The sequence below is a fragment of the Diabrotica virgifera genome, chromosome 8, assembly GCF_917563875.1.
Source record: "Diabrotica virgifera virgifera chromosome 8, PGI_DIABVI_V3a".
Taxonomy (NCBI): Eukaryota; Metazoa; Arthropoda; class Insecta; order Coleoptera; family Chrysomelidae; genus Diabrotica; species Diabrotica virgifera.
Window position 1 is genome coordinate 34,865,577 of NC_065450.1, and position 26,024 is coordinate 34,891,600.

The following is a 26,024-nucleotide window of genomic DNA, read 5'->3' on the forward strand; positions in this document are numbered from 1 at the left end:
CTGTTTCGTACAATAAAATTTTCACAATATCTAAACCATATGCCATAACAATAATATTTCTGGTCAAAACATTTAATAATTAATTACTTTAGAACTGTTAAAATGTATTGCAAAATAACGTTAATATGCAATAAATGTAATAAATTTCTCATAACATGTCGCATGTCGCTTTTTATTTCATGTCCAGAAATATAAATAGACTTATTTTTTCATATAAATCAATGTTGGTCGACTAATATTAATCTAATTACGTCAAATCTAAATGCAAGATGTAATAAAATCCAACGTTTACATACATCACAGAGGAAATTAAAAAAATCTAATATACGCATAAATTGGATAAATGGAAATATGTATCTGGTATACGATCATGGATAAAAATATCTTTCATTAGAATTAATGTACCATGGGATTAAACATATTTATTAAATGTAACCAATCGGGTACAAATTCTATAATAGACCAGGGCATTAAGGAAAAACTAAATCCATTTTTAAATACAGTGCCAACAATGCTCGCAACTTTTTGCATTGTAAATCAAAAATGGATAACCATTTTCACTTTCGTTGCAACACGAAACCGTTGATTGATAAATACGGAAAGATACGAAAGCCTATGCATTATTTTGTTGTCTTTAAAACCTGCCCGTATAGTGGCGCTCCTAGCTTAAATTTGTTGGAACTAGCCTTTGAGGGAAGTGTAAAATTCTCCCTACTCAAGGAACTGGCCAAGAACACGCGGTTATTTTACGTGGCCCGTATTCAAAATTTTAACGCAACAGTCACTATCATATTAATCTGTATTATTTTTTTTGCTTTTGTTTCTGCAAAAATGTTGAAAATATAAATTGACTATATAGTTTTTTTCACTAGTCTTGACCTCACAAGTAAATACTTTTTGGGTTATTTGCGAGTGAATATATTCATTTCTCAAAAAATAGTACGTTTTTAGACGGATTTTCGTAAATAACTTAAAAAGGAAGTATTTCACCAAAAAAACATTCAAAGCAAAAATACAGCTTATCAAAAAGTGAAAAAAATGTTTTATATAAATATGACATATGAAGTCGTAGACCCAGTAAAAGCAGAGTTGTAGCTAATGAAAAGTAGGTTCTTATTATTTGTCAAATTCAAAATTGAATATTTCTACATGAAATAACCAAAATATTAAGAACTTTTCGGGGAAAACTCATCATAACTTTTTTAAAAAGTTAAAAAACAGCTTTATTTTTTTTTAGTTTCTAGTATCAGAAGTAAACCAGTTGCGCACAAAATTAATTTGATCCCTTTTTTGTAAAAAAATCTAAAAATCACCTCCTAATTAGCATCTCAAATGAAATTAATGAAATTAATTAAATGGAATTCTTCCTGTATTTATTATTTTACTTATCAGGATATTCAGTTCTTTTTGAAATCTCTCTCCTCCGTATTTTAAAAGTTCATTAGCTATTCCATCTTTCCCTGGTGCTTTTCAATTTTTCATCTGTTTCAAAGCGTTCGTTATATCTTCCTCTTTAATTTCTGTTTGCTTATCCGATTCTAATTCTGGTTTTCCAGTCCTTCATGATTAGCTGTTTGATACAGGTTTTCTAGGTAAGTTGTCCATGTATTTGTATCAATATGTTTAACATTGTATCAATTAAATTGTATCAATTCCTTCATCTCTGCTGTTTGGCCTCTTATCATTTTCCACATTCCCTTTTGCATCCCGTATAAGTCGTGCTCCATCTCTTTTGAAAATGCTTACCAATGTTCTGTTTTCTTCCTACTTACTATTGAGTTTAACTGATTTCAAACTCTTTTATATTTTTCATATGTTTGTCTCGTTCTTTTGAATTTGTATTCTAGCTAGATTTTCTTTTTTTCTTGGCATTTTATTTTTATTTCTTCACAGATCCATGGTGTTCTCCTTTTCTTTCGTATATGTTTACTTATCAACTTATCTTACGTTCTCCAAGTGCGTCCGTTGCTGCCATTTTGATATTATCTCTAATCTTCCTCCAACTTTTTTCTATGTCTTCATCTGGTGTTATGTAGTTTTCGTTCAGTACTTTTTGCAGTCTTCTCTGGTATAGATCTCGTGTTGACAAGTCTTGTAGCTGTTCTACCTTTATTCTTGTCTCACATCCAATACGGTCTTCTTTCCTGTTTTTTTGTAGATGTATTCTGATTTTTCCAAGTACTAGGTTGTGATCACTTCCGATATTAGCTGCACTTAAACATCTTATGTCTAGTACTTGAGAATGATGGATGTTTCTGTTTGTCAATATATAATCAATATCGGATCTGTGTGCTCTTGTATTTTTGAATGTAGATTTTTGTTGATCTTTGTGTCTGAAAACCATATTGTTTATTCGAAATTCATTCTGAGAGCAAAAGTTAATAAGTAGTTCCTAAAGAGTTTACAATAAATTATTCAGAATTGATTAACTTCTTGGGAATAAAACTGGATAATCGTCTATCTTGGTAAGACAATATACACTCACTCCGACTGTCGGCTCAAACGGGCTCAACTTAATGAAAAATATCTCTCATAAACAATGGGATGTCGACTTCCAAACTCTTATGACTGTTCACTGAAAGTTGGGTTTCAACCTGAGATACAATATGCTAAATTGTTACGTTTGGCTTGTTCTCTTGTATGGAATGAAAGAATGGATAATAAAGGCCAGCTCCACTAACAAACTTGAAGTCTTTGAAATGAGGTGCCTGCACCGAATGCTTAAAATATCATGGACATACTTAGGGACATATTGCGAGGAGAACGATATACTTGTCGGCAACTGGAACTCGAAGGAAACATAGAGGGCAAGAGAGGTCTAGAAAAAGATGTCATGGCTGGGTAATATTGGCCAAATGATATTAATGAAATTACTCTTAATAGAATAATGTAATCGTGACTATCTAATATCTCACCTGACAATACAATACACGGTGGACGCCTACGCAGAAAGACACGGCACCTTTAAGAAGTAAAGTTAATAATAAATAATTCAACAATTATACTTGGCCACTATTTTCCCCCTAACTCGGAAAATATCGACCGCTCGAAAAAACTTGGAAGAAATTGTAGGAAATCGCGATTGCAACAATTTACGAGTCCTTACAATTTTTCTCTCGAAGAGTTTAAAGTGGTCGAGCAGGTTAATAAGTCAATTTCATTTAAGTAAATACGGTTGCAATATCTCCAAACAAAATATACAATCATCAGAAGAGACTGTAATTAACGAAAATAACTACCTAATTTTTTATCGAGATTATGAGGCAAATAAGAAATGTACAATATCTAAAATCACCCAGTGAGTATTTTTCTCGTTAAATAAATTTTTTATTAAATAAATTATATTATTATATATATTATATAAAATTATTAAATAAACTTTAGAATATTCAATGATTTGTTTCAAGAATTCAAATTAAAAGACAAATTACAACTACAATTATTCTTGCTAATTTAAAAACGAGTTTAGAAAGTAATACATAGGTACACTCCAATAATTATTTTAAAGATTGCCATTGTTATCGTCGAATGAGAACTCAAATTTAAATGCATCAAAAGAAATAAATAATCTTTATTATAATCCGGTTGACCCGATCGACCCCAAATTCCGATAACCAAAGCTACCTGAATACGTCTCATCGTTGTCTCAGGTAAATTCAATCTCGTACCTAAAAAGCTGCTAACGCCATCTATTTCTAAAACCACTGGTGTCGCACATAAACGCTCATTTAGTTTCGTATCTTCCAGTATATTTATCAGTCAACGACGAAACTACAGCCGCATCATTATTCTAGTCCAATCAGAGAGTGCAGCAAGCACCTCTACCGGTTTCGAAACTTTTAGTCTCTCACTCAGGAGACATCATTTTCAATCTAATAGCACATAAAACAACACCAAACGATGTTACTCTACATCCTACCAGATTGAAAACAATGGGAACCTTCTCTGGTAACACCATCCGTTATGGCTTGCAAATTGTAGAAGCCTCGGAGGTGTTACCAGAGAAGGTTCCCATTGTTTTCAATCTGGTAGGATGTAGAGTAACATCGTTTGGTGCTGTTTTATGTGCTATTAGATTGAAAACTTAGTTTTTGCTAGCAGTTGCCGCTAGGGCATCCCTGTCATTTCGTTCGTTGCAATCCGTGACTGCACGTCGGGGTTTGTCCTAGTTGGGTCAGAGAGAGCAGCATATGTGCCTCCTGATGAGAGACTAATACGTTTCGAAACCGGTAGAGGTGCTTGCTGCACTCTCTGATTGGACTAGAATAATGATGCGCCTGTAGTTTCGTGTTGCAACGAAATTGAAAATGGTTATTCATTTTTGATTTACGTGTTTACTCTGATTGGAGTACGAAGGGAACCATTCTCGTTGGAACTTTACCACGCTGAGCAGATGGGACGTGAATTATAAATTGTAAAATTCCCTCATCTTCCTTAGTCTCAGCATCCGTTATGGCTTGCAAATTGTAGAAGCCTCGGAGGTGTTACCAGAGTAAGAAAACTTAGTTTTTGCATTGTGTTCGGGATGACGTCAGGGAAAAACTCTACAATAGAAAAACATTGCATAAAATGCATCCGAAACTGCATTCGCATTTGGAAACTTATTGACCAGAATTGGTAAAATTTCTGCTCGCAAAAATTGCAGATAACGTTCCCGGTAACATTTTCTAAAAAAAATAGGGACCAATAATTGTGGTATTAATATTATTCCCGCCCAGACATTAATGTTGAGTATAACCATAAGTCATCATCAGTGAGGATTATTCTTACTCCTTCTTCTTCTTCTTCAGGTGCCGTGTCCGTATTCAGACGTTGGCCGTCATCATGTTTACAAGTTCCTGAAACCTTTCTCTATCGGCTGCTACGCGAAATAATTCTTCTACCGTGGAACCACACCATTGTCTAATATTACGCAACCATGAAAGTCTCTTTCGACCAATCCACCTCTTTCCCTCCACTTTTTCCTGTATTATAAGGCGAAGTAGATGGTATTTAGGTCCTCTAATTATATGGCCGAAGTATTCTGCTTTTCTCCTCTTTATTATGTTTATGAGCAGACGTTCTGAATTCATCATTTGGAGAATATCTTTATTGGAAGTATGCGAAACCCACGATATCTTTAGGATTCGTCGATAGCACCACAATTCGAATAATTCTAATTTATTTAGCATTGTGGTTTTTAACGTCCATATCTCACAACTATACAATAATATAGACCACACGTAACATTTTAGGATCTTCCCGCGAATGTTCATCGACAGGCTTCGGTTACATAAAACTGGTTTCCAGGTCATAAAAGTCTTACGTGATATTTCAATCCTGGTTATTATCTCTTCATCATCACAGTCGCAATTTACATTTAACCAACTGCTAAGGTATTTAAAATTTTTGACCCGTTCTATCTCCTCTCAATCAAGAGAAAGCACACCTTAATCTACAATTATCTTTCCAACTGCCAATCCACCGTCTTTGAAATATTGATTTTTAGGCCTCTCTGATAACTTGCTTCACTGACTAGATTTACTAATGTCTGGAGATCATCTTTTTCTGCAAGAATGGCTGTGTCGTCTGCGTATCTGATATTGTTGATTACTTCTCCGCCCAGTCTTACTCCCGCTTGTCTGTCGTCCAAAGCCTCCCTAAAGATTTCTTCAGAGTACAGATTAAAGGGACTGGGTGACAAAACACAACTCTGTCGCACTCCACGTTTGATAGGTTGTTTTTCAGTACGACTATTTTCAACTTGGATAGATGCTACTTGATTGTAATATAAGTATTTCAGTAGTCTTATATCGTAGTGATCAAGTCCTGCTGCCTGTAGGCAATTGAAAGGTATATCGTGTTGTACTCTGTCGAATGCCTTCTCTAAGTCGATAAAACAAACATAGTTCTCTCGGAATTCACAGCTTTTTTGTAAAAGAATTCATATTCCAGTATCTGCAGATCTGTATAAAACACAACAGCATACTTATCAGACTAGAAATCATGATGCCCTTGTACCAGACTTCAGTCGACTTGAGAGGACCAGAAATGGAACCAGATACCTAGCATTGAAATTTTATAACTGTATACCAATATCTATTAAAAGTCTTGATTTTAACCAATTTAAGAGACAAATTAAAAATTATCTTCTGATGGGTGCTTTCTACTCATTTGAGGAGTACTTCAGATCTAAATTTTGTTTTGTCCTGTAATTTAATTAGTGTTTAGTTTTTAAATTTTAGTAATAGGTTTTTTTTACTGAAGTACTGTCAACTTTTAATGTAATTTTAGACAATTTTAATTATTGCTGACCTGTAAAAGTACATTTGTACATTATTACCAATAAATACTCTACTCTACTCTACTCTGCAATTTTAATGATTGACTGAATCATTTAGGCAAAATGTAACCTCATCAGAAAACATAATTTGTTTAAGGATACTTGAATTGCGGTTACACAAATCCTGCAAAATGTCACAAAACTCCACACGATGATCAGGATCGAGTTCTTGCTGTAACTGAACTTTCTACGGATGGTACTTTTCGTCTTTCAGAACACGTAATATGTACCGACCGTTGCGATATGTCTGTTTCCTTTGCAATTTAACGTGGAGTATTATGAGCATTATCTTCAACACTTAATACAACATCAAGTTTCACCTTTTCTGATAAAAACATGAAGCAAAATAATATTAAAAATGAATAACCATTTTCAATTTCGTTGCGACACGAAACTACAGCCGCATCATTATTCCAGTTCAATCAGAGAGTGCAGCAAGCACCTCTACCGGTTTCGAAACTTATTAGTCTCTCATCAGGAGGCGCATATGCTGCTCTCTCTGACCCAACTAGGACAAATCCCGGCGTGCAGTCACGGATCGCAACGAACGAAATGGGAGGGATGCCCTAGCGGCAACTGCTAGCAAAAAACTAAGTTTTCAATCTAATAGCTTATAAAACAACATCCAAAAATGTTACTCTACATCAGGGGTGGGCAAAAGCCGGCCCGCGGGCCGGATCTGGCCCTTTTACTTACTTTATCCGGCCCGTTGAGAAATCCCTCAAGCAATTTTTTTAAGAGCGTAGGCGCAATGCCTTTTCAATGCATTCATTTTTTTTAATCCTAAGAAAACTAATAAGTATTTTTGAAAAATTTAAACGCTGAATGAAATATTACATTATTGCCGAGGGCCGAAAGTCCCTGACAACTTCTATGTTTATTTTAATAAGTCAGAGGGGTCAAAAAAACAGAAAATTTAATGTGTTTTAATTTTTTTTTAGTTTTCTCAGGATTCGAAAAAAAGGAATGCATTAAAAAGCATTGCTCCGAAATTTTGCGCCTACGCTCTTCATCTCTTTTATGTGATTGTGTTGAAATCAATAGTATTAGTGTTTGTAGTGTTCAATGAAATGAATCTCTATCTTCTGCTTTTATTAAAAGGATCTATGTAAGGCTGATTCACATAATAGCTCAGGTCACGCTCCGCTCACGGTCAGCTCAAGCCACGATCAAAATATTCTCTCGGAGAAACCACGCGGTCAAAAAAAAGGGACGGAACTTGAGCGTCGTGTTTAGTGCGGATAGCATGATTAAGATGCGTGTAAGAATAGTTGACCGAACCTTGAGCTGAGCGTGAGCGGACCGTGACCTGAGCTATAATGTGAATCAGCGTATTAACCCGTCCAGGCGCGAATTGTTTTCGGCCAGGGTATTTGTCCTCTACCAGTACCCTTTTCTTTCGATTTTACCCTTCATAATCAGCTGCTGCAACAACTTACAACAACGTACTTATCATTTCTATTAGGACCTGTGAGGGAAAACTGAATCTTCAGAAGTCGATACAACAACGAGCTTAATCAATTTTATAAGGAAACACCCCTGTCAGACTTCATTAGAATACAAAGATTGCAATGGGCCGGACATGTGATAAGAATAAGAGAGGACAGGCTACCAAAAAGTGCACTGAATGGTAGAATGCAGGAAAAGAGACCGCTTGGAAAGCCAAGAAAGCGCTGGGAAGACACAGTAAACAGCGACGCACAAGTCCTTTTAGGAGTCCGTGTATGGAGAAGAACAGCCACAGACAAGCAAGGGCGGAGGCAAAAAATCAAGGACGTCAAGGCTCAATTTGGGCTGTAGTACTGTAGAAGAAGAAGACTTATCATTTCTAAGTATGTGCCCTTTCTCCTTGCTGTCTTTCTCCTTTTAATGATTTCTCACCATTTCGTTCGTAATATGATCGGTCCATGATATTTTCAAAATTCTCCTAAAAAGCCACATCTCAAAAGCTTCCAACTTTCTCATTAAGTCAGCATTAACAATCCAATAAATGAGAATAAAGTGGACATACCATTTTTATTATTATCCCGGTTTTTTATAGGGTTCTCTGCCTTCCGATTCCCAGTTTCTAGCTTCGTTCGTCCGTCGTTGCGTTCTCCAGGTTGAAGGTTCCTTTTTGACATTACCTTCTGAATGCCACAGAGCTAGGATTGTTTCGACCCTCCTCTCTTCTTTCCCTTGGCGACAATTTTAAAATTTGTTTTGGCAGCTTGTCGTCGTCCATTCTTTCTACATGACCATAGCAGATCAGTTGTCTCCTTTGAATTTCGTCGATGAAGGTTGACTTGACATATCGTTTTACCATTCGATATCAGATTTGCAGATTGAATTTTTGGTTACTTATAAATTTCCTTATCTTCATAAAGGCTGCTCTTGAATTTCCGAATTTCATTTTTTATCTGGATCCTTGTTATGGCTTAATATATTGGACCACATTAAAAATTTCGTAATTTTACTGGGAACAGATGGTTCGCATGTACACCCACGACCAACTATGGCAATTTATTATTAGTATTATCTATTATTAACAGTCAAATGTCTTTGTCCAAATTCTTTATAATGATACTTATGGTATTGTTGTCAAAAAAATTTCTTGGGCAGAGAAAAACATCCACCAAAAACATTATTGTGTGCGCAGCGTACGTACTGGGTATGGTATAGGTCTCCGGTCCGGGAGACATTTTGAAAATTTCATTTTGGCCCGCGCTTAAAAGTATTTGCTCACCCCTGCTCTACATCCTACCAGATCGAAAACAATGGGAACCTTCTCTGGTAACACTTCCGAGGCTTCTACAATTTGCAAGCCATAACGGATGCTGAGACTAAGGAAGACGAGGGAATTTTACAATTTATAATTCACGTCCCATCTGCTCAAATTGTAGAAGCCTCGGAGGTGTTACCAGTGTTTTAGATCTGGTAGGATGTAGAGTATCATTTTTGGATGTTGTTTTATGTGCTATTAGATTGAAAACTTAGTTTTTTGCTAGCAGTTAACGCTAGGGCATCCCTGCCACTTCGTTCGTTGCGATCCGTGACTGCACGCCGGGGTTTGTCCTAGTTGGATCAGAGAGGGCAGCGTATGTGCCTCCTGATGAGAGACTAATAAGTTTCGAAACCGGTAGAGGTGCTTGCTGCACTCTCTGATTGAACTGGAATAATGATGCGGCTGTAGTTTCGTGTTGCAACGAAATTGAAAATGGTTATTCATTTTTGATTTACATGTTTACTCTGATTAAAGTACGAAGGGAACCATTCTCGTTGAAACTTTACCGCGCTGAGCAGATGGGACGTGAATTATAAATTGTAAAATTCCCTCATCTTCCTTAGTCTCAGCATCCGTTATGGCTTGCAAATTGTAGAAGCCTCGGAGGTGTTACCAGAGAAGGTTCCCATTGTTTTCGATCTGGTAGGATGTAGAGTACCTACATGATATAGAGATACATGTAGACATGTAGTAGAGACCTACATGTAGAGATACACTTTGACTAGTTTGTTAGTAGGAACTCTTAGTTTATTCGCGGATTTTTGCGTCAGTGTTGCTCCATATGCAGACTATTGTTTTCCGTATTTTTGTTCTTTATTTGTATTTTTGTCCATACTGGTTCAAAACTTCCTTTTATCGATAAGTTTACAATATATATTTAAAAGCTAGCCTAATTTCTAGTTGCATAAATAACTCATATCAAAAAAAGTTTATCCTATTCTAGACGATAATAATAAATCTCAAAATACTGGTTTGTTGGATACATCGTGTAAAGTAACTTACTTATTTATTTTTATATAAAAACAGTGTTTGTTATCTCAACCTTTCCCATTCAGTCCAGGGAAACATCTGGCTCGATTATCTTAACAAACGGTGTCTAATTTTAAGAACACGTAAACGTAAACTGTTAATGCTTATTATGTTTACTATATATACCTACACACTTTGATTTTCCTTAAATTTTCCGTTTTACGATAAAAATATTTTTAACATTATTTGGCGCGCAACATTAGCGCGTCATCAATACTTTTGTTTTTCGAAAGTTCTGCGAACTTTCAACAGTGCGGCAACATATGAGATTTTTTTACATACATACCTGCTGTGTAAATTAATTTAATTCAGAAAATATATATCTTTTGGACACACTGAGTACATATGGTTCGATAACGTCACTAGTATGAGATATATGACACAAAATTATAATTTAAAAATAAAAAATCCACTTTTTAATGTCAGCTATCAGTATTTTTAAAACCTTTTTATATACTTGGCTTGGTTGTTGTCACGGACTCCGCAAATTTTGTAATCCATTTTAAAAATAGTTCTAGGCTACGTAGGTACCTGAAATTTTCAGAATAGGTTTGAACTAGCTAACAATGTAATATTTAACTGCTATTATACAGGGTGATTGATTAGTGGGGTAAAGCTCCGTAGATCCGTTATTATAGTAATGGATAGCGATAAAAGTTGATAACAAAAATTGTAGCTAACTTTGAACTTACCATTAGAAAATTAGTTAGAATGATACAGGGTGTTCGATAACGTAGTGGCAGATCAAAGTTATGTTTTTTTAAATAGAACACCCTGTATTTTATTCTATATTCGAAATAATCTTAACTTCTCCATTACAAAAATATAAAGGTTTAGTCTGTTATACAGGGTATTTACAAAGTTATAACCAATTTTATATGAAAATCGTAACAAGTTTAACTCCCTGTATAAATAAAAATAAGCACAACGGCAATCGTTTATTGATGCCAGATTTTTTTGTTTATTGTCAAAATTTTTATGAATAATCGATATTGCTAATTTTCTTTATATTGAATACAGGGTGAGTCAAAACGCAAGTACATTATTTTCTCAGTAATTTTAAATGAAACACCCTGTATTTTATATCACTGTCGAAAAGCACTATTATCGTACTTTAATTTTCATTTAACATTCCCTATGTCTAAATTTATTAGTTTTCGAGATATTTTCATTTTTCAGAGCAAATTATTAATTACTTGTATAAATCTATCCAAATTTTAGGTAAGCCATGACTAAATCGTCTAAAACTATCAATTTACGATTACTGATTATCAATCTGTAATCATATTTGGCTACAATTTTTGTTATTAACTTTTATTGCTATTTATTATATTATATTATCTATTACTATAATGGATCTATGGAGATTTACCCCACTAATCAATCACCCTGTATGGATAAATCGATTTGTTTTTTATTTCAAACTATTTTACAAACGTGACTAATGCAATGATATTTTAAAGTACGGTAATAAATCGATATCTACAAATTGATGGTGGGTCAGTGGCATTAGACTGCAGATCGAGAGTTCCCTAGTTCGAACACGGATGTTGCGTATCTATTTTTTTATTTTTTAATAAATAAATAAAAGTTGATATACTTAAAATTCATATTTTATAAGTTAATTATCATATATAAATATTATATAATATACCATTTTAAACAACCGTCTTATTATAAAAAGTATTTTTTTATACTAGTGTAATTTTTGGAATTATTACTTTAACAGTTAATACAAATACTAAAAATTCATATTTTATTCTTTCAAAACATGTTCTGTCCTGTATACAGTGAGCACGTAAAGGTTGGAATAAATTCATTTTCTCGAGAATGGACGATTATGGAAAAAAATCCCAAAACAGGTCAATTTTTATTTTAAAATTACGACTTATTGGCATACATATCATACAAGTGACGTCACCCATCTGGGCGTGATGACGTCATCGATAATTTTTTTAAATAAGAATAGGGGTAGTGTGATAGCTCATTTGAAAGGTAATTCAATTCTCTATTCAGTAATATAAACATTAACTTAATTATCTATATAGGGTGTCCAAAAAAAATTTTTTTAATTAAATTTATTGACATAAAAAGAAGAATGTGTGTAATTTATTTAATTCAAAATACATTTTACTGCTATCAGAAAACAGGAAAAAATGTTTATTTAGCAAATAAATATTGTTTTTTGCTTAAATTCAATATTAAAGCCGCCACCCACCAGCCTCGTGACAGTTTGAACATTTAATTTAAGCGAAAAGCAATTATTATTTTTCAAATAAACATTTTTTTCAGTTTTCTGAGAGTAGTAAAATGTATTTTGAACTAAATAAATTACATACATTCTTCTTTTTATGTCAATAAATTTAATCCAAAAAAATTTTTTTTGGACACCCTGTATAAATAATTATGTTAATGTTTATATTACTGAATAGAGAATTGAATTACATTTCAAATGATCTATCACACGACCCCTATTCTCATTTAAAAAAATCATCGATGACGTCATTACGCCCAGATGAGTATATGCCAAAAAGTCGTAATTTAAAAATAAAAATTGACCTGTTTCGGGATTTTTTTCCAAAATCATCCATTCTCGAGAAAATGAATTTATTCCAACCTTTACGTGCTCACTGTATAACAAAAGCGTGTTATTATAAAAAGTACTTTTTTATTATAATGTAATTTTTGGAATTTTAAGCATTATATAACGTCAAATTATTCTCCCCTATAAATAATAAAGAGGTTTTATTATAACAAACTTCTTTTTTATAAAAGTATAATTATTTCAGTACTTGTCTCCAAAGTCGCCTGTTCTCGAAAAAATGAATTTATTCCATAATTTTGCGATTCATTGTATAGGATATATTCTATATCCCTTTCAAAGTGTATTAATAAGTAATAGTATAATAAAAAACCTTGCAAATATGTACTACAAAAGAATGCGACCTTACTCGACCTTTACTCCAGTATTTTACACCCATCGAATTTCTATTTTTCATTTGTCGAATAACAACATTCTAATGCACCGCGGCTTGATTCTATTTCAATCAGCATGAAGTCGAACCGGGTAAAGTTCAATTGTATGTTGCATCAATAATTGAAATCATCATCATTGGATGTATATGTGGCAATTATCGTGGTGTTATTTGTTTCCTACGCCCAATAATCTAATAAATTAGGTATCACCAATATGGTAATTTGATAATAGCTTGTTTACTCTCTAGAGACACCAGCAGTGTTAGATGCAATGACCTTTTCGACTAGCGTTATGGAACTTAAATTAAGATTGACAGTACCAAAAGATACAAGATACACCACAAAACAAATCAATGTAATTATTTGGCACATGCAAGGGGCTTCTACATACAAGTTGCAACGTCTGCAATAGTAGTTCATAAATACACTTTAATCTCAAAAGTTTTGCACCACCAAAAATTATGCTCATTTTGATACTTACTTGATTTTTTGTGAACGAATTAATGGATTCCGCAAATATTTTTTTATTATTTTTAATTTTTTTTAAGTATTTACGCTATTGGGCCATGGTTTACTCAAACGTCTTTTTTAGACTTATACCAGGTGGAGATTTAAGAAACGCTGTAGGGAGGATATCACTGTACCGGGTGCCCCAATAAGAATGGCTCTCGGCCATATCTCAGGAACCGTTTATAGTACAGCTTTGAGAAAAAAAATATTTATAACAAAAGTTGCCTTGGGAAAAGCCTGGAAATTATTTTCATGATTGTAGGTCCACCGCTAGAGGGCGTAATTGAATATTAAAAATATAAAAATCAAAATTTTACAATATTTACCTAATGAAAGGTCACTGGAAATCCAATCATCGTATTCTTCATAAAATTCTGCGCATACTTGATTTCACAAGTTTAAGTCTACCTTTGCAAATGAGAGGTGGGGGTGAGTGGGAACCTTCTTATGAAAAAATGGCTGTAAGTCCGGTTCTGCTAAATCGAATTTTGCATACTTGGTCTTGTTGAAAACAGCTCTTTTTGGTCAATGTAAGTGTCTTATTTTCAAAATAGCCTAATAAGTAATATGCAAGCTAGGAGGCGTTATTTAATTATTTTCAGAAATCTAGTTTTCTTTGGAAAATATTAAATACAAGTATGCATTTTTATTCATGTATTACAGAATTAGACCAAATTAGCAACCTAATACCGAAAACCGCATGTCGATACCTTTTTTCTATCTCGAGATATCTTAAGAAATGTGTAAATTTTAAAAATAACTGTTACTGTCACCTGTAAACGAGGTTAAGGAAAAGTATTTTGTTTGGAAAAGTAGTGTGCTATGGAAAAATCAAATACACATTTTCCAAATGTAAACGTATATAATTAATTAAAACAACAATAAGACAAACAACACTATAAAATATAACAAAGAAATAAAATCAACTACTTACTTAGTCTTAGTGACTGCCTAAATGTTCAAATTGTTGCCCATCATTTTCGATGCAAGCATTTACTTTTTCAAGAGTAGATTGAATAGCAACAGATTTAACTGTTTTAGACTTATGGGGACGGATTAAAGACAATGTTTTTGCCGCTAGGCCCACTATTCGAGAAAACATGATCTAGAATCTAGAGAATAAGAAACGCCATTCAAAGCATTGCGAAAGCAGAAATTGAGACTGTTGTTCAATCTACTCTTGAAAGAGTAAATCGAAAATGATGGGCAACAATTTGAATATTTAGGTCGTCACTAAATAAGTAGTTGCTTTTATTTCTTTTTTATATTTTATAGTGTTGTTTGTTTTATTGTTGTTTAAATTAATTATATACATTTACATCTGGAAAATGTTTATTTGTTTTTTCCATAGCACACTACTTTTCCTTAACTTCGTTTACCGGTGACATTAACAGTTGTTTAAAATTTACACGTTTCTTAAGATATCTCGAGATAGAAAAAAGGTATCGACATGCGGTTTTCGGTATTATGTTGTTAATTTGGTCTAATTTTGTAATACAGGATTAAAAATGCATACTTGTATTTAATATTCTCCAAAGAAAACTAGATTTCCGAAAATAATTCAATAACGCCTACTAGCGGGCAGAATACTCATTAGGCTATTTCGAAAATAAGACTCTTACATTGACGAAAAAGAGCTGTTTTCAACAAGACCAAGTATGCAAAATTCGATTTAGCAGAACCGGACTTACAGCCATTTTTTCATAAGAAGGTTCCCACTCACCCCTACCTCTTATTTGCAAAGGTAGACTTAAACTTGTGAAATCAAATATGCGCAGAATTTTATGAAGAATACGATGATTGGATTTTCAGTGCCCTTTCATTAGGTAAATTTTGTAAAATTTTGATTTTTTAATTTATGATATTCAATTACGCCCTCTAGCGGTGGACCTGCAATTATGAAAATAATTTCCAGGCTTTTCCCGAGGCAACTTTTGTTATAAATATTTTTTTATCAAAGCTGTACTATAAATGATTCCTGAGATATGGCCGAGAGCCATTCTTATTGGGACACCCATAAGATTTATTTCGCGCGCATTTCCCTGTTATCCGTGTAATACATATTGGTCAAACATCTCAACAACTCAAGTCTAGGATAACTCTCCATAAAAGTGATCCACGACTTCATCCAGACCGTTGCGTATTTAAACACGTCCATTACACAGGTCATTCAATGGACTTTGATAATACTACTGTTCTTCATGAAAATAATAACTCAAAAGTGGATTTATTGAAATGTCCTACATTTTCCTTAATGATTTTTCTATCAATGTTAAAGCTGATATTAAGAATCTGAGTGATAATATATAATCTCATACTCAGATCGGATACACGCGCCATATAAACATTTAACACGGCTCCAACTTGACCGAGAACACATTTAAAATAAATACATAATAATTATTAAAAGGTAGAATACGCTAATAAGATCCAACATTACTGCGTACATTTAAATAACTTTTTAATTATAATCCGACAAATTATTATTATACATAATTACATTGCAACAAATCTCCATTTTTGTTCAATGGACATAGGATCCCAATGCACTACTCCTCTGGCATTAGTTCTTCTTCCTAAGTTCATAATAGAAACAATGCGAAACGAAAAATACCATATCCTTCAACTTATGCAAGAGCAAAGTGAAAGTTGGAGTTATTTAGGGAAGCCGTGAGTAAGATTTTGTGAGCTAGAATAATTGCCAACGTCCGATGAAGATAGGATACTGTAAGATGTTTTCAATTTATATATCTATCTAATCAAACCTAAGCATCCATCCTTCTATTTTGGGTATTTTCTGTTCTTTAGAATATAAGACAGTTTTCCGAATGATGCCCAGGCCAATCTTATTCTTCTATGTTTTCGATACTTACCGATAATCTATTATTCTGTATAATTTTTTTAAGGAATTTTTTAATTCATTTTCTTGTGACTAAAGGTATAATAAACTACAGATATTGCAGGCAAAATAGGTTGCTACAATTATGATAAAATAAATGAAATTGATATTTAAGTAAATATGCAACCACTTCCATATAAACATGTACTATTAAAAGATGACCTTGATTATATTATAATGATAGTTTCGCACTGGTAAAGATAATCTAGTGTCATTATTTATATCTGATGATTAGGTATTACTAAATTCACTTCACCAGGTAAGCAATGCTTACGCACAGGGCCGCGTTTAGTTCAATTGACGCCCTAGGCAATTCTCTAGTAGCCGCCCTCCAAGCATGTACCATTTTTGCGAAAAAAAAAAGTGCAAGCAGATTTTTTTATTTTAATAAGAATACATAAAATTTGTCATTCCAGTTCGATCACATCAGATTTCTTTCCTGATTTTTCTTTGGAAAAATCATCTATAATGTCGTCATACTTTATTGCCTTTGTTACGTCACTTTCTATGGACAAAATCGACAAATTGTTAAGACGTTCTTGCGTCATACTTGATCGGAAATTATTTTCAAGTCTCTTTTAAATTCTTGACATTTTCGAAAATTACCTTTCAGCGGATACGTTGGTTGGCAACTGGGAGGCACAAATAAATGCGCAAAGCAATATCAAAATTAGGGAAAATATCTCTCAATCCACTCTTCTTTAAATACTTAGATATGTCAATTATTGATGATTCGTGATTTTACTGTGGTATCCAAATGAACCTTTAAGTGAATGCATTCATGTATGAATGATGTAGGTATCTATTAGTGCGTTCCGTGAGGGAATTTGGCTCCGAATTCCACCCTACTGCATAAATTTACTTGATATTTTCACTATAAGTAGCGAATAGCTCAAGAAACAAAGTCTACGCTATGACGCTTTTAACTTAGAGGTGGTTCCCACCCATTCTCGGGGGTGGAATTTTTTTTTATCAAACTAACACCGGAAGTGGTTAGGGAACCTAATTCTAAGCAATAACTGTTTAATAATTTTTTTTGAAAAACTCAATACTTTTTGAGTTATTCGTGGTTAAAAATTTGCCATTTTCATTGAAAAATGACACTTTTCGGAGACTGTTTTTTGGGAATACCATAAAAATTGTGCATCCAACGAAAAAAACTATATAAAACATTTTTGTAGTTTATGAAAAATCAGAGAGATTCATTTTTTCATAAATCTTCTAGTTTTAATAGAAAAAGAGATGGTAACTAGGTGAAAAAAGATTTTTTGTGCTTGCTCAAATCGGTGTATTTAACTTAAAATAACAGACATGTCGATTTTAAGGGTATAATGCTACGAATACCTTTTGTAGTGCTTGAAAAGACCTCTAAAACGAGAACTGTTAATAATGTCGGTTACATTCAAACTAAGCGAGATATGGTGCAAAAAACTTATGACTAATGTATTTATACCAGAATTTAAATGCATCGTATTTCTTCTAGAATACCTTATACTATAGTGTTATTTCTATATTCAAAAATTGGACGGGTTTAAAATGAATGGTTTTTGAAAAGAATAAGGTCAATTTATAGAGCGCATTTTTAAATTCTCTTAAAAATCTTAATTTTTTTCCATGTAATTCGAAAGTGATAAGAGATACGTAAAAAATACCTTACAAAAATGTAGGTTTTCTTTTAGATAACAATTTTCTTTTTCTTTCATTACTGTATCTCATTATCATTTTCGAGTTACATGGAGAAAAAGGAAGATTAAAAAAAATTTAAAAATGCTCTCTATAATTTGATCTTATTTTTTTCAAAAACCATACATTTTAAACCCGTCCAACTTGTTGAACATAGAAATATCACTATAGTATAAGGTATTGTAGAAGTAAAACGATGCATTTACATCTGGTGGATGAGGGGTTAAAATATACTTACTTCGCATTTTATCTTAAAATAAATTAGTCATCCTTTTTTGTTGCACCATATCTCGCTTAGTTTGAATGTAATCGAAATTTAACAGTGCGGTCGTTTTAAAGGTCTTTTCAGGCAGCACTTACAAAAGATATTGATAGCGTTATACCCTTAAAATCGACCATTTCTCTGTTATTAAGTTGAACACACCCATTTGAGCATGCACAAAAAAAATTCTTTTCACCTACCATATCTCTTTTTATGTTATCACTAGAAGACTTATGAAGGAACGAATCTCTTTGATTTTCATAAGCTACAAAAATGTTTTATATAGTTTTTTTCGTTAGGTGCATAATTTTTAAGGTATTCGTAAAAAACCGTCCGAAAAGTCGACATTTTTCAATGAAAATGGCAAATTTTCAACCACGAATAACCAAAAGGATTCAGTTTAAAAAAATTATAGAACAGTGCGCCCGCCGCCTTTGCGGTGCTGCCGACGGCCCAATAATCCCTAAATTTACGACTTCTGTCCTTTTTGGATGAATAGTGTTAAGAAAATGCAATTTGTTTTCTAGAAATGAATGCCCACTTATATTCCATTGATAGATGTACTATGTGATGTACTTAAATGCTATTCGATTTTAATTTTTATACAGAAATATTTTTTTTGGTACAGTATTTTTGCCGCCCTCTCATAATTTGCCGCCCTAGGCAACTGCCTATATTGCCTAATGGATAAATCAGCCCTGCTTACGCGGAGCGGAATAAGAGCCCTAATACCTACAAACAAACAATCTTGGGACAAACTAAAATATGCATAATTCAGACAGTTGACAGTTTATTTTTTTTTATAATGTTTGTAATGTACCTAATACATATTATGTAATTATGTAGTTAATTAAATACCAATAATGTAGGTTAAATCAGCAACGCAAAACAAAATATAATTATTACTCTAACAGAACTAATTGATAATAAAAAATGATTATTTTGTTGGCTAAAATTAAGAGTGTAGGCGTAAAATTTCGGACCAGTGTTTTTTACATGCATTCATTTTTTCCGAATCCTGAGAAAACTAATAATTATTTTAAAAAAATTTAAATGCATAATGAAAGACTACATTATTACCTAGGGTCGAAAGTCCCTCAGAATAAACAAAAAGTTTCTTTTTCTAAATTTTCTCCTTTTTTTTCACCCTTGTAATGTATTAAAATAATAGTCTAGTAAAATAAAATTACACTACATGTAAATTAAAATGTAAATTCGTACAGATTGAAACAAATTTTATATCAAAGTTTAGGTGGGTAGAAAAGATATTTTCAAGAAAGTATCCAAATCGTACAAGGGGATCATTGTTTAAATAATTAAAAAGGGGTCATCCAATTACTAATGAAGGTCTATAGGATTGTTTTCTTTAAAGTTGAAGGGCAAATCTTTCACATAAGACTTACTAAACTAAATTTGGCCCTCTATTTATTTAAATAATTATACATAAAACTTTAAAAACAAATTTACAAAAAAAATATTTTTAGCGTTTTAAATAAGCACTATAAAATATCTTATTTTACAAGATAAGTTGCGCTATGTTATCAGTATTAATAAAAAAAATTGGTGGAAAAATATTTAATATTTTTTGAGATATTGAATTTGTATATTAAATATTACTCTATTTTCAATTGCAAAAACGCGGTTGTTGCCAAATAAATATTAACCTGCATTAAATCTTATTATTTTTATTTTTATGTATATTTTCGATAAATGTATTGATAAATTCAAATTTCAATTAAGCTTCCCCCTAAAATGGCATTTGAAAATTATTCAAATTTGTTTATAATTTGTTTTTTTAATAGCGTCGCGGGGATTAAATATTTTGAAATGCCGTTTGGATAATTGGGTTCCTGGGAATTTTTCACTAATTAACAAATTTTTTTGTATTTTTTTCCACTTCTTTTTTTTCTTCTTGGAATTATATTACTACGGGCCCTTTTTGGCTTAAGTTTCATTAAGAATGTCGAATCTCTAAGTTGTAGATTCTAGACCAAAAAATATTAAGATTGGTCTAAAATCACTTAAATAAAATGTGAATACTTACTGAGTTACAGGGTGTTTTATTTAAAAATTTAAAAATTATTTTTACCAAGTACTTTCAAACTATTTGACGTATCCTTATCATACTTGATAGAAAGTGTGAGTACGATACAGTCTACTAAATTGTGATAAATAAAAGTTTCCAGCTACCACCAGAGGCGTACGACAGGGGACAGTTAATGGTTGACCCTTCCCAAATTCTACACCACTGAGGGAATTACTATTTTAGCGAAACTTTTCGATTCTCCAGCACTTTCTATGTAAATAACATACTCCTTACTGGTAACGATTAAGTCATTAGTTTTCGAGATATTGGACATTAAAAATGAAACGGCATAGTTATTTTGATTCATTCATTTTAAACTTACAATATCTCTAAAACTGATGACTTTATCGATACCAATAAAGTTATTTACATACAAAGTATTGGAGAATCGAAAAATTTCGCTACAATAGCAATTCACTCAGTGGCGTAGAATTTGGAAAGGGTCAATCATTCACTATCCCCTGTCGCACGCCTCTGGCACTAGCTAGAAACGTTTATTAATCACAATTTGGTAGGGTGTATAATAGCCACACTTTCTGCCAAGTATGATAAGGATACGTCAAATAGTTTTAAAGTACTTGGTAACAATAATTTTTAAATTTTTAAATAAAAGACCCTGTAACTCAAGAAGTAGCCACATTTTATTTAAGAGATTTTAGTTAAATCTTAATATTTTTAGGTCTAGAATCTACAACTCAGAGATTCGACATTCTTAATCAAAGTTAACCCTAAAAGGTCCCGTAGTAATATAACCCTAAGAAAAAAAAGAAGAAGAAAAAACGACAAAAAATTTTTGTTAATTAGTAAAAAATTCCCAGCAACCCAATTATCGAAACGGCATTTCAAAATACTTAATCCTTGCGACGTTATTAAAAAAACAAATTATAAACAAAGAATAATTTTCAAACGCCACTTTAGGGGGGAGTTTAATTGAAATTTGAATTTATCAATACATTTATCAAACATCTACATACAAATAAAAATAATGAGATCTTAAGCAGGTGAATATTTCTTTGGCAACAACCGCGTTTTTGCAATTGAAAATAGAGTAACATTTAATAAACAAATTCAATATCTCAAAAAATATTAAATGTTTTTTGACCAATTTTTTTTTCCTTAATGCTGGTAACATATCGCAACTTAGTCCGTAAAATAAGATATTTTATAGTGCTTATTTAAAACGCTAAAAATATTTTTTTGAAAATTTGTTTTTAAATTTTTATATACAATTATTTAAATAAATAGGGGGTCAAATTTAATTTAGCAAGTCTTATGTGAAAGATTTACCCTTCAACTTTGCAGAAAAAATCCCATAGACCTTCATTAATAAGTGAATTACCTCTGCAGTTAAAAAAGTATTTTTTTTGCAAAAATGACCCCTTTTTAATTATTTAAACAATGATCCCCTTGTATGATTTGGATACTTTCTTGAAAATATCTTTTGTACCCACCTAAACTTTGATATAAAATTTGTTTTAACCTGTACGAATTTACATTTTGACTTTTTTTTATTTTATTAGGCTATAAACATTATAGACGTTTTCAGGAACTTTCGGTCCTCGGTAATAATGTACCTAATCTTTCATTCTGCGTTTAAATTTTCCACTTCCTGGAAATGGCAGGAAGACTTCCACCTTACTCGACTATGAGCTAAGAAAGACAGCTCCCTGGGAGAATGCACAATGATACAGAGGAGTACACACTGTATATTGGTATGAACCAAGATAGTAATATTAGAAATGCAACTAAAGAAAATGACACGGCATGTACGACTGTAAAATTACAGTTCTCGTATTAGGCTAGCGGCAGGCACCCCCAAAATGACCAGGTACTGACCACGGAGAGGTGAATGGCCAATTTTAGACGTACTTATGTTTTTGACGGTGCTGAAAACGAAAATGAGATTTATTTTGAATTTCATGTGGGGGAACATTGTCAAAATCGCAATTTTACCCTAAAAATAAATAAAAATAAAATCATGTTTCTTTGCGTTTACCTCGCTACAAATCTGTTCCAATTTAATAGTTTTTTCTGAAATTTTTACAGTATATAGCTCTAACATTTCTGAAGACAACGGTACCTGTTTCAAGCTTTAGTTCTTATTCTGATCAAGGCTATGGATTCTTCAAAGGAAAAGGTGCGGATTTGTGCATTGCACAGTTTAATAGCAAAAGTTGAGTGACGAAATTTGAAATTTAGCCTTTTAATTACGTTTATGTTAAAATACAGACTACAAAGAAGTTTTCTGGTAAATTTTAGATCAAAATGTTTTATAGAAAAACAATAGTTCAACTTTTATTATCGATATTAGAAATTCCCGATATAACGTTATTTTTCGAGATACTGACCATAGTGACCATGGGTGGTGAATGGCTAATTTTGGTCTTAGATTATGTTTTTGACGGTGCTGAAAACGAAAATGAAACTTATTTTAAATTTTAGGTGGGGGAACATTGTCAAAATCGCAATTTTACCATAAACATAAAAAAAAGTGAAATCACGTTTTTTTGCGTTTAACTCGCTACAACTCTGGACCATTTTAATATTTTTTTCTAAGGTTTGTGCATTATATGTTGCTCACTTTTTTGAAGACAATGGTATCTGCTTTAAGATTTTAGTCTTATTTTAGTAAAAGTTATCATGATGCAGATTCATGAATTCCAAAGTTTAATCGCAAAAGTTGAGTGGCAAAATTTAAAATTTATCTTTAATCACGTTTATGTTAAAACATAGAGTACAAAGAAGTTTTCTGGAAAGTTTTAGTTACAAATGTTTAATATAAAAAAAATGGCGCAACTTTTAATATAGACGTTATACATCCCCAAAATAACGCTTATTTTTCGAGATACTGACCATGGGCGCTGAATGGCTAATTTTGGTCTTATTTTATTTTTTCGGTGGTGCTGACAATGAAAAAGAGGTTTATTTTGAATTTTATGTGAGGGAACATTGTCAAAATCGCAATTTTAATCTAAAAATGAAAAAACAGTGAAGTCACGAATTTTTACGTTTAACTCGCTACTACTCTGTTCCATTTTAATATTTCTTTTTCTAAAATTTCTACAGCATAATATATTTCTCACCTTTGTGAAGACTACGAAAGCAACTGTAGTCTTTCAGTCTTTTCTTCATAAAAGTTATGAATTTTTAAAAATCAAAGGTGCAGATTCGCGAATTGCAAAGTTAAATCGCAAAAATTAAGAGAGAAATTTTACAATTTATCTATTTGATTACGTTTATGTTAAACCATAGAGTTCAAAGAAGTTTTATGGGGAGTTTTAGGTCTAGATGTGTTATAGAAAAAACATGGTGCAACTTTTAATTTTAAGAAAAACGTGGTTTATTTTTTTTATTTTTAGGTCAAAATTGCGATTTTGACAATGTTCTCCCATCTAAAATTCAAAATGAACTTGATTTTAGTTTTCAGCACCATCAAAAACATAAAGTAAGACCAAAATTAACCATTCACCACCAATGATCAGTAGCTCGATAAATTAGCGTTATTTTGGGGATTTATAAAGTAGACGTTAAAAGTTGCACCATTGGTTTTCTATAAAACATTTTGATCCAAAACTTTCCAGAAAACTTCTTTGTACTCATGTTTTATTTTTGAATTTCATTTAAAATCTATATTTCAAATTTTGTCAGTCAAATTCTGCGATTAACTTTGCAATTCACGAATCTGCACCTTGTACTTTAAATAACTTTTACTAGAATAAGAATAAAAGCTTAAAGCAGAAACCATTGTCTTCAAAAAAGTGAGCGATATACAGTGATGAGCGCGCTAATAACCGGCAAAATAGCTCAAAAGATGGAAAACATAATACATTTGCGAAACAAAAAGAGATGAAACTAGTGGAGGTGGAAATTATCGTTATAAACGTCTAAAATAACATTAAATTACATAGTTTCCCACCTTTAGACGTATCAGAGGAGTATGACAACTGTCACTGTGACAGTAGAATTTTATAAAATACTCCTGTCACAGACGTCGTCTAAAGGTGGGAAACTATGTAATGTAATGTTAATTAATACGTTTATAACGATAATTTCCACCTCCACTAGTTTCATCTCTTTTTTATTTTTTTTTATTTTTTTGGGTAAAATTGCGTTTTTGACAATGTTCCCCCACATGAAATTCAAAATAAACCTCATTTTCGTTTTCAGCACCATCAAAAACATACAGTATGACTAAAATTGGCCATTCACCCCTCCGTGGTCAGTATCTCGAGAAATAAACGTTTTTTTTTTGGGGTGTTCCGCTCGTCTATATATGTTGCAAGGGTATTAAAATTGTTTCTTAAAATAGAATAGACAGTCTTAAACAAATACATAAAAATTTTGTATTTTGTTAGAATATCTACAAACTATTTCTATAAACATTATCTGATAACAATAATACTATTAAATAAGGTAAATACATGGTTGACTTACTTTGTTAAATACGGTGAACGTGTTTGTCTGAAGTAAATGATGATCAGGAGAACAGAAAATAATATAACGGCGAAAACACATTTTCTCAGCGTAGACGGTTTCAAAATCCTGATCCTCTGGTAGAACGATCTCATCGAAGGTTGTCGCAGATTGCCCAGAAGTGGCCGAAAATCCTCAGACATGATGCTCAGAAATCCTCAGAATACTTGTCGCTTTGGTTAATTATTACTAGTAACTATGAATATTATGTACGTATGGCACACTAAAGGAATGTATATCTATTTATTTCTCTATTAGTAATATTATCTTCGTTTATCAATAGTCCTCCATTTGCTGTGCTTCCAAATTTGCAAATCACAACACACACATTTTCTTGCCATTTTTCTTGGATACCTTTTCCAAGATATCATCGTTGATTTCAAATGAATATTCGCATTGTAAATACATCACTTGCCGCGATACACTTTTCTGCAAACGACCAAAATCTGTAACAAAACGGAAAAGTGATTTTATTAATACATACATCCAATCTTATTTATACAATTTATATCAATAATATTGACCATATTTGGGTACTTTGGGGTTTTTGGAATATCCAAATGATATTATTAATAGGTTTATTTTATTTTATAGAATCAATGTTTATTTACAGCTAAGGCAAATCAGCAAAAAAGTATCTTGTTGGGACAGTGGCGGATCTAGATGTTTGCCTAGGTGAGGAGAGAGAACTTTCCTTGGGAGGAGGTGAACCTTCCAATGAGAATGAGACACCAACCAAAATACATAAATAATAACTGATATGCATTAAGTTCCCTTAATTACCCTAACTAGTGGGTTTATTGGGATTTGTCTGTCTATGGTTTAAGTTTCATTCCAGCTAATATATTTCATGTTTCAACAACTTTTTTTTTAATCTTGGACCTTTTTGGAGAGAAATTCCCCTATTGTCCCCCGTAGATCCGGCACTGTCTCCGGGACTCTGATACTGCCAAGTATTTTTCAAACTTTTGCCTAGTATAGATCTTAAGGAAAAAATATCGTTTTTACATTGAATTTGGT

At 32.4% G+C, this 26,024-nt stretch overlaps 1 protein-coding gene across 2 annotated transcripts in view; it reads right to left on the reverse strand.

The window, feature by feature from the left end:
• LOC114341478 (bifunctional heparan sulfate N-deacetylase/N-sulfotransferase) overlaps positions 1–26,024 on the reverse strand; it is a 147,949-nt gene that overhangs the window by 91,706 nt on the left and 30,219 nt on the right. For both annotated transcript variants that reach the window (XM_050659426.1, XM_050659427.1), the window contains exon 2: positions 24,966–25,450. In XM_050659426.1, the coding sequence (XP_050515383.1) occupies positions 24,966–25,147 (182 nt within the window). In that variant the 5' untranslated portion in view covers positions 25,148–25,450. The remainder of the gene's footprint in view (positions 1–24,965; positions 25,451–26,024) is intronic.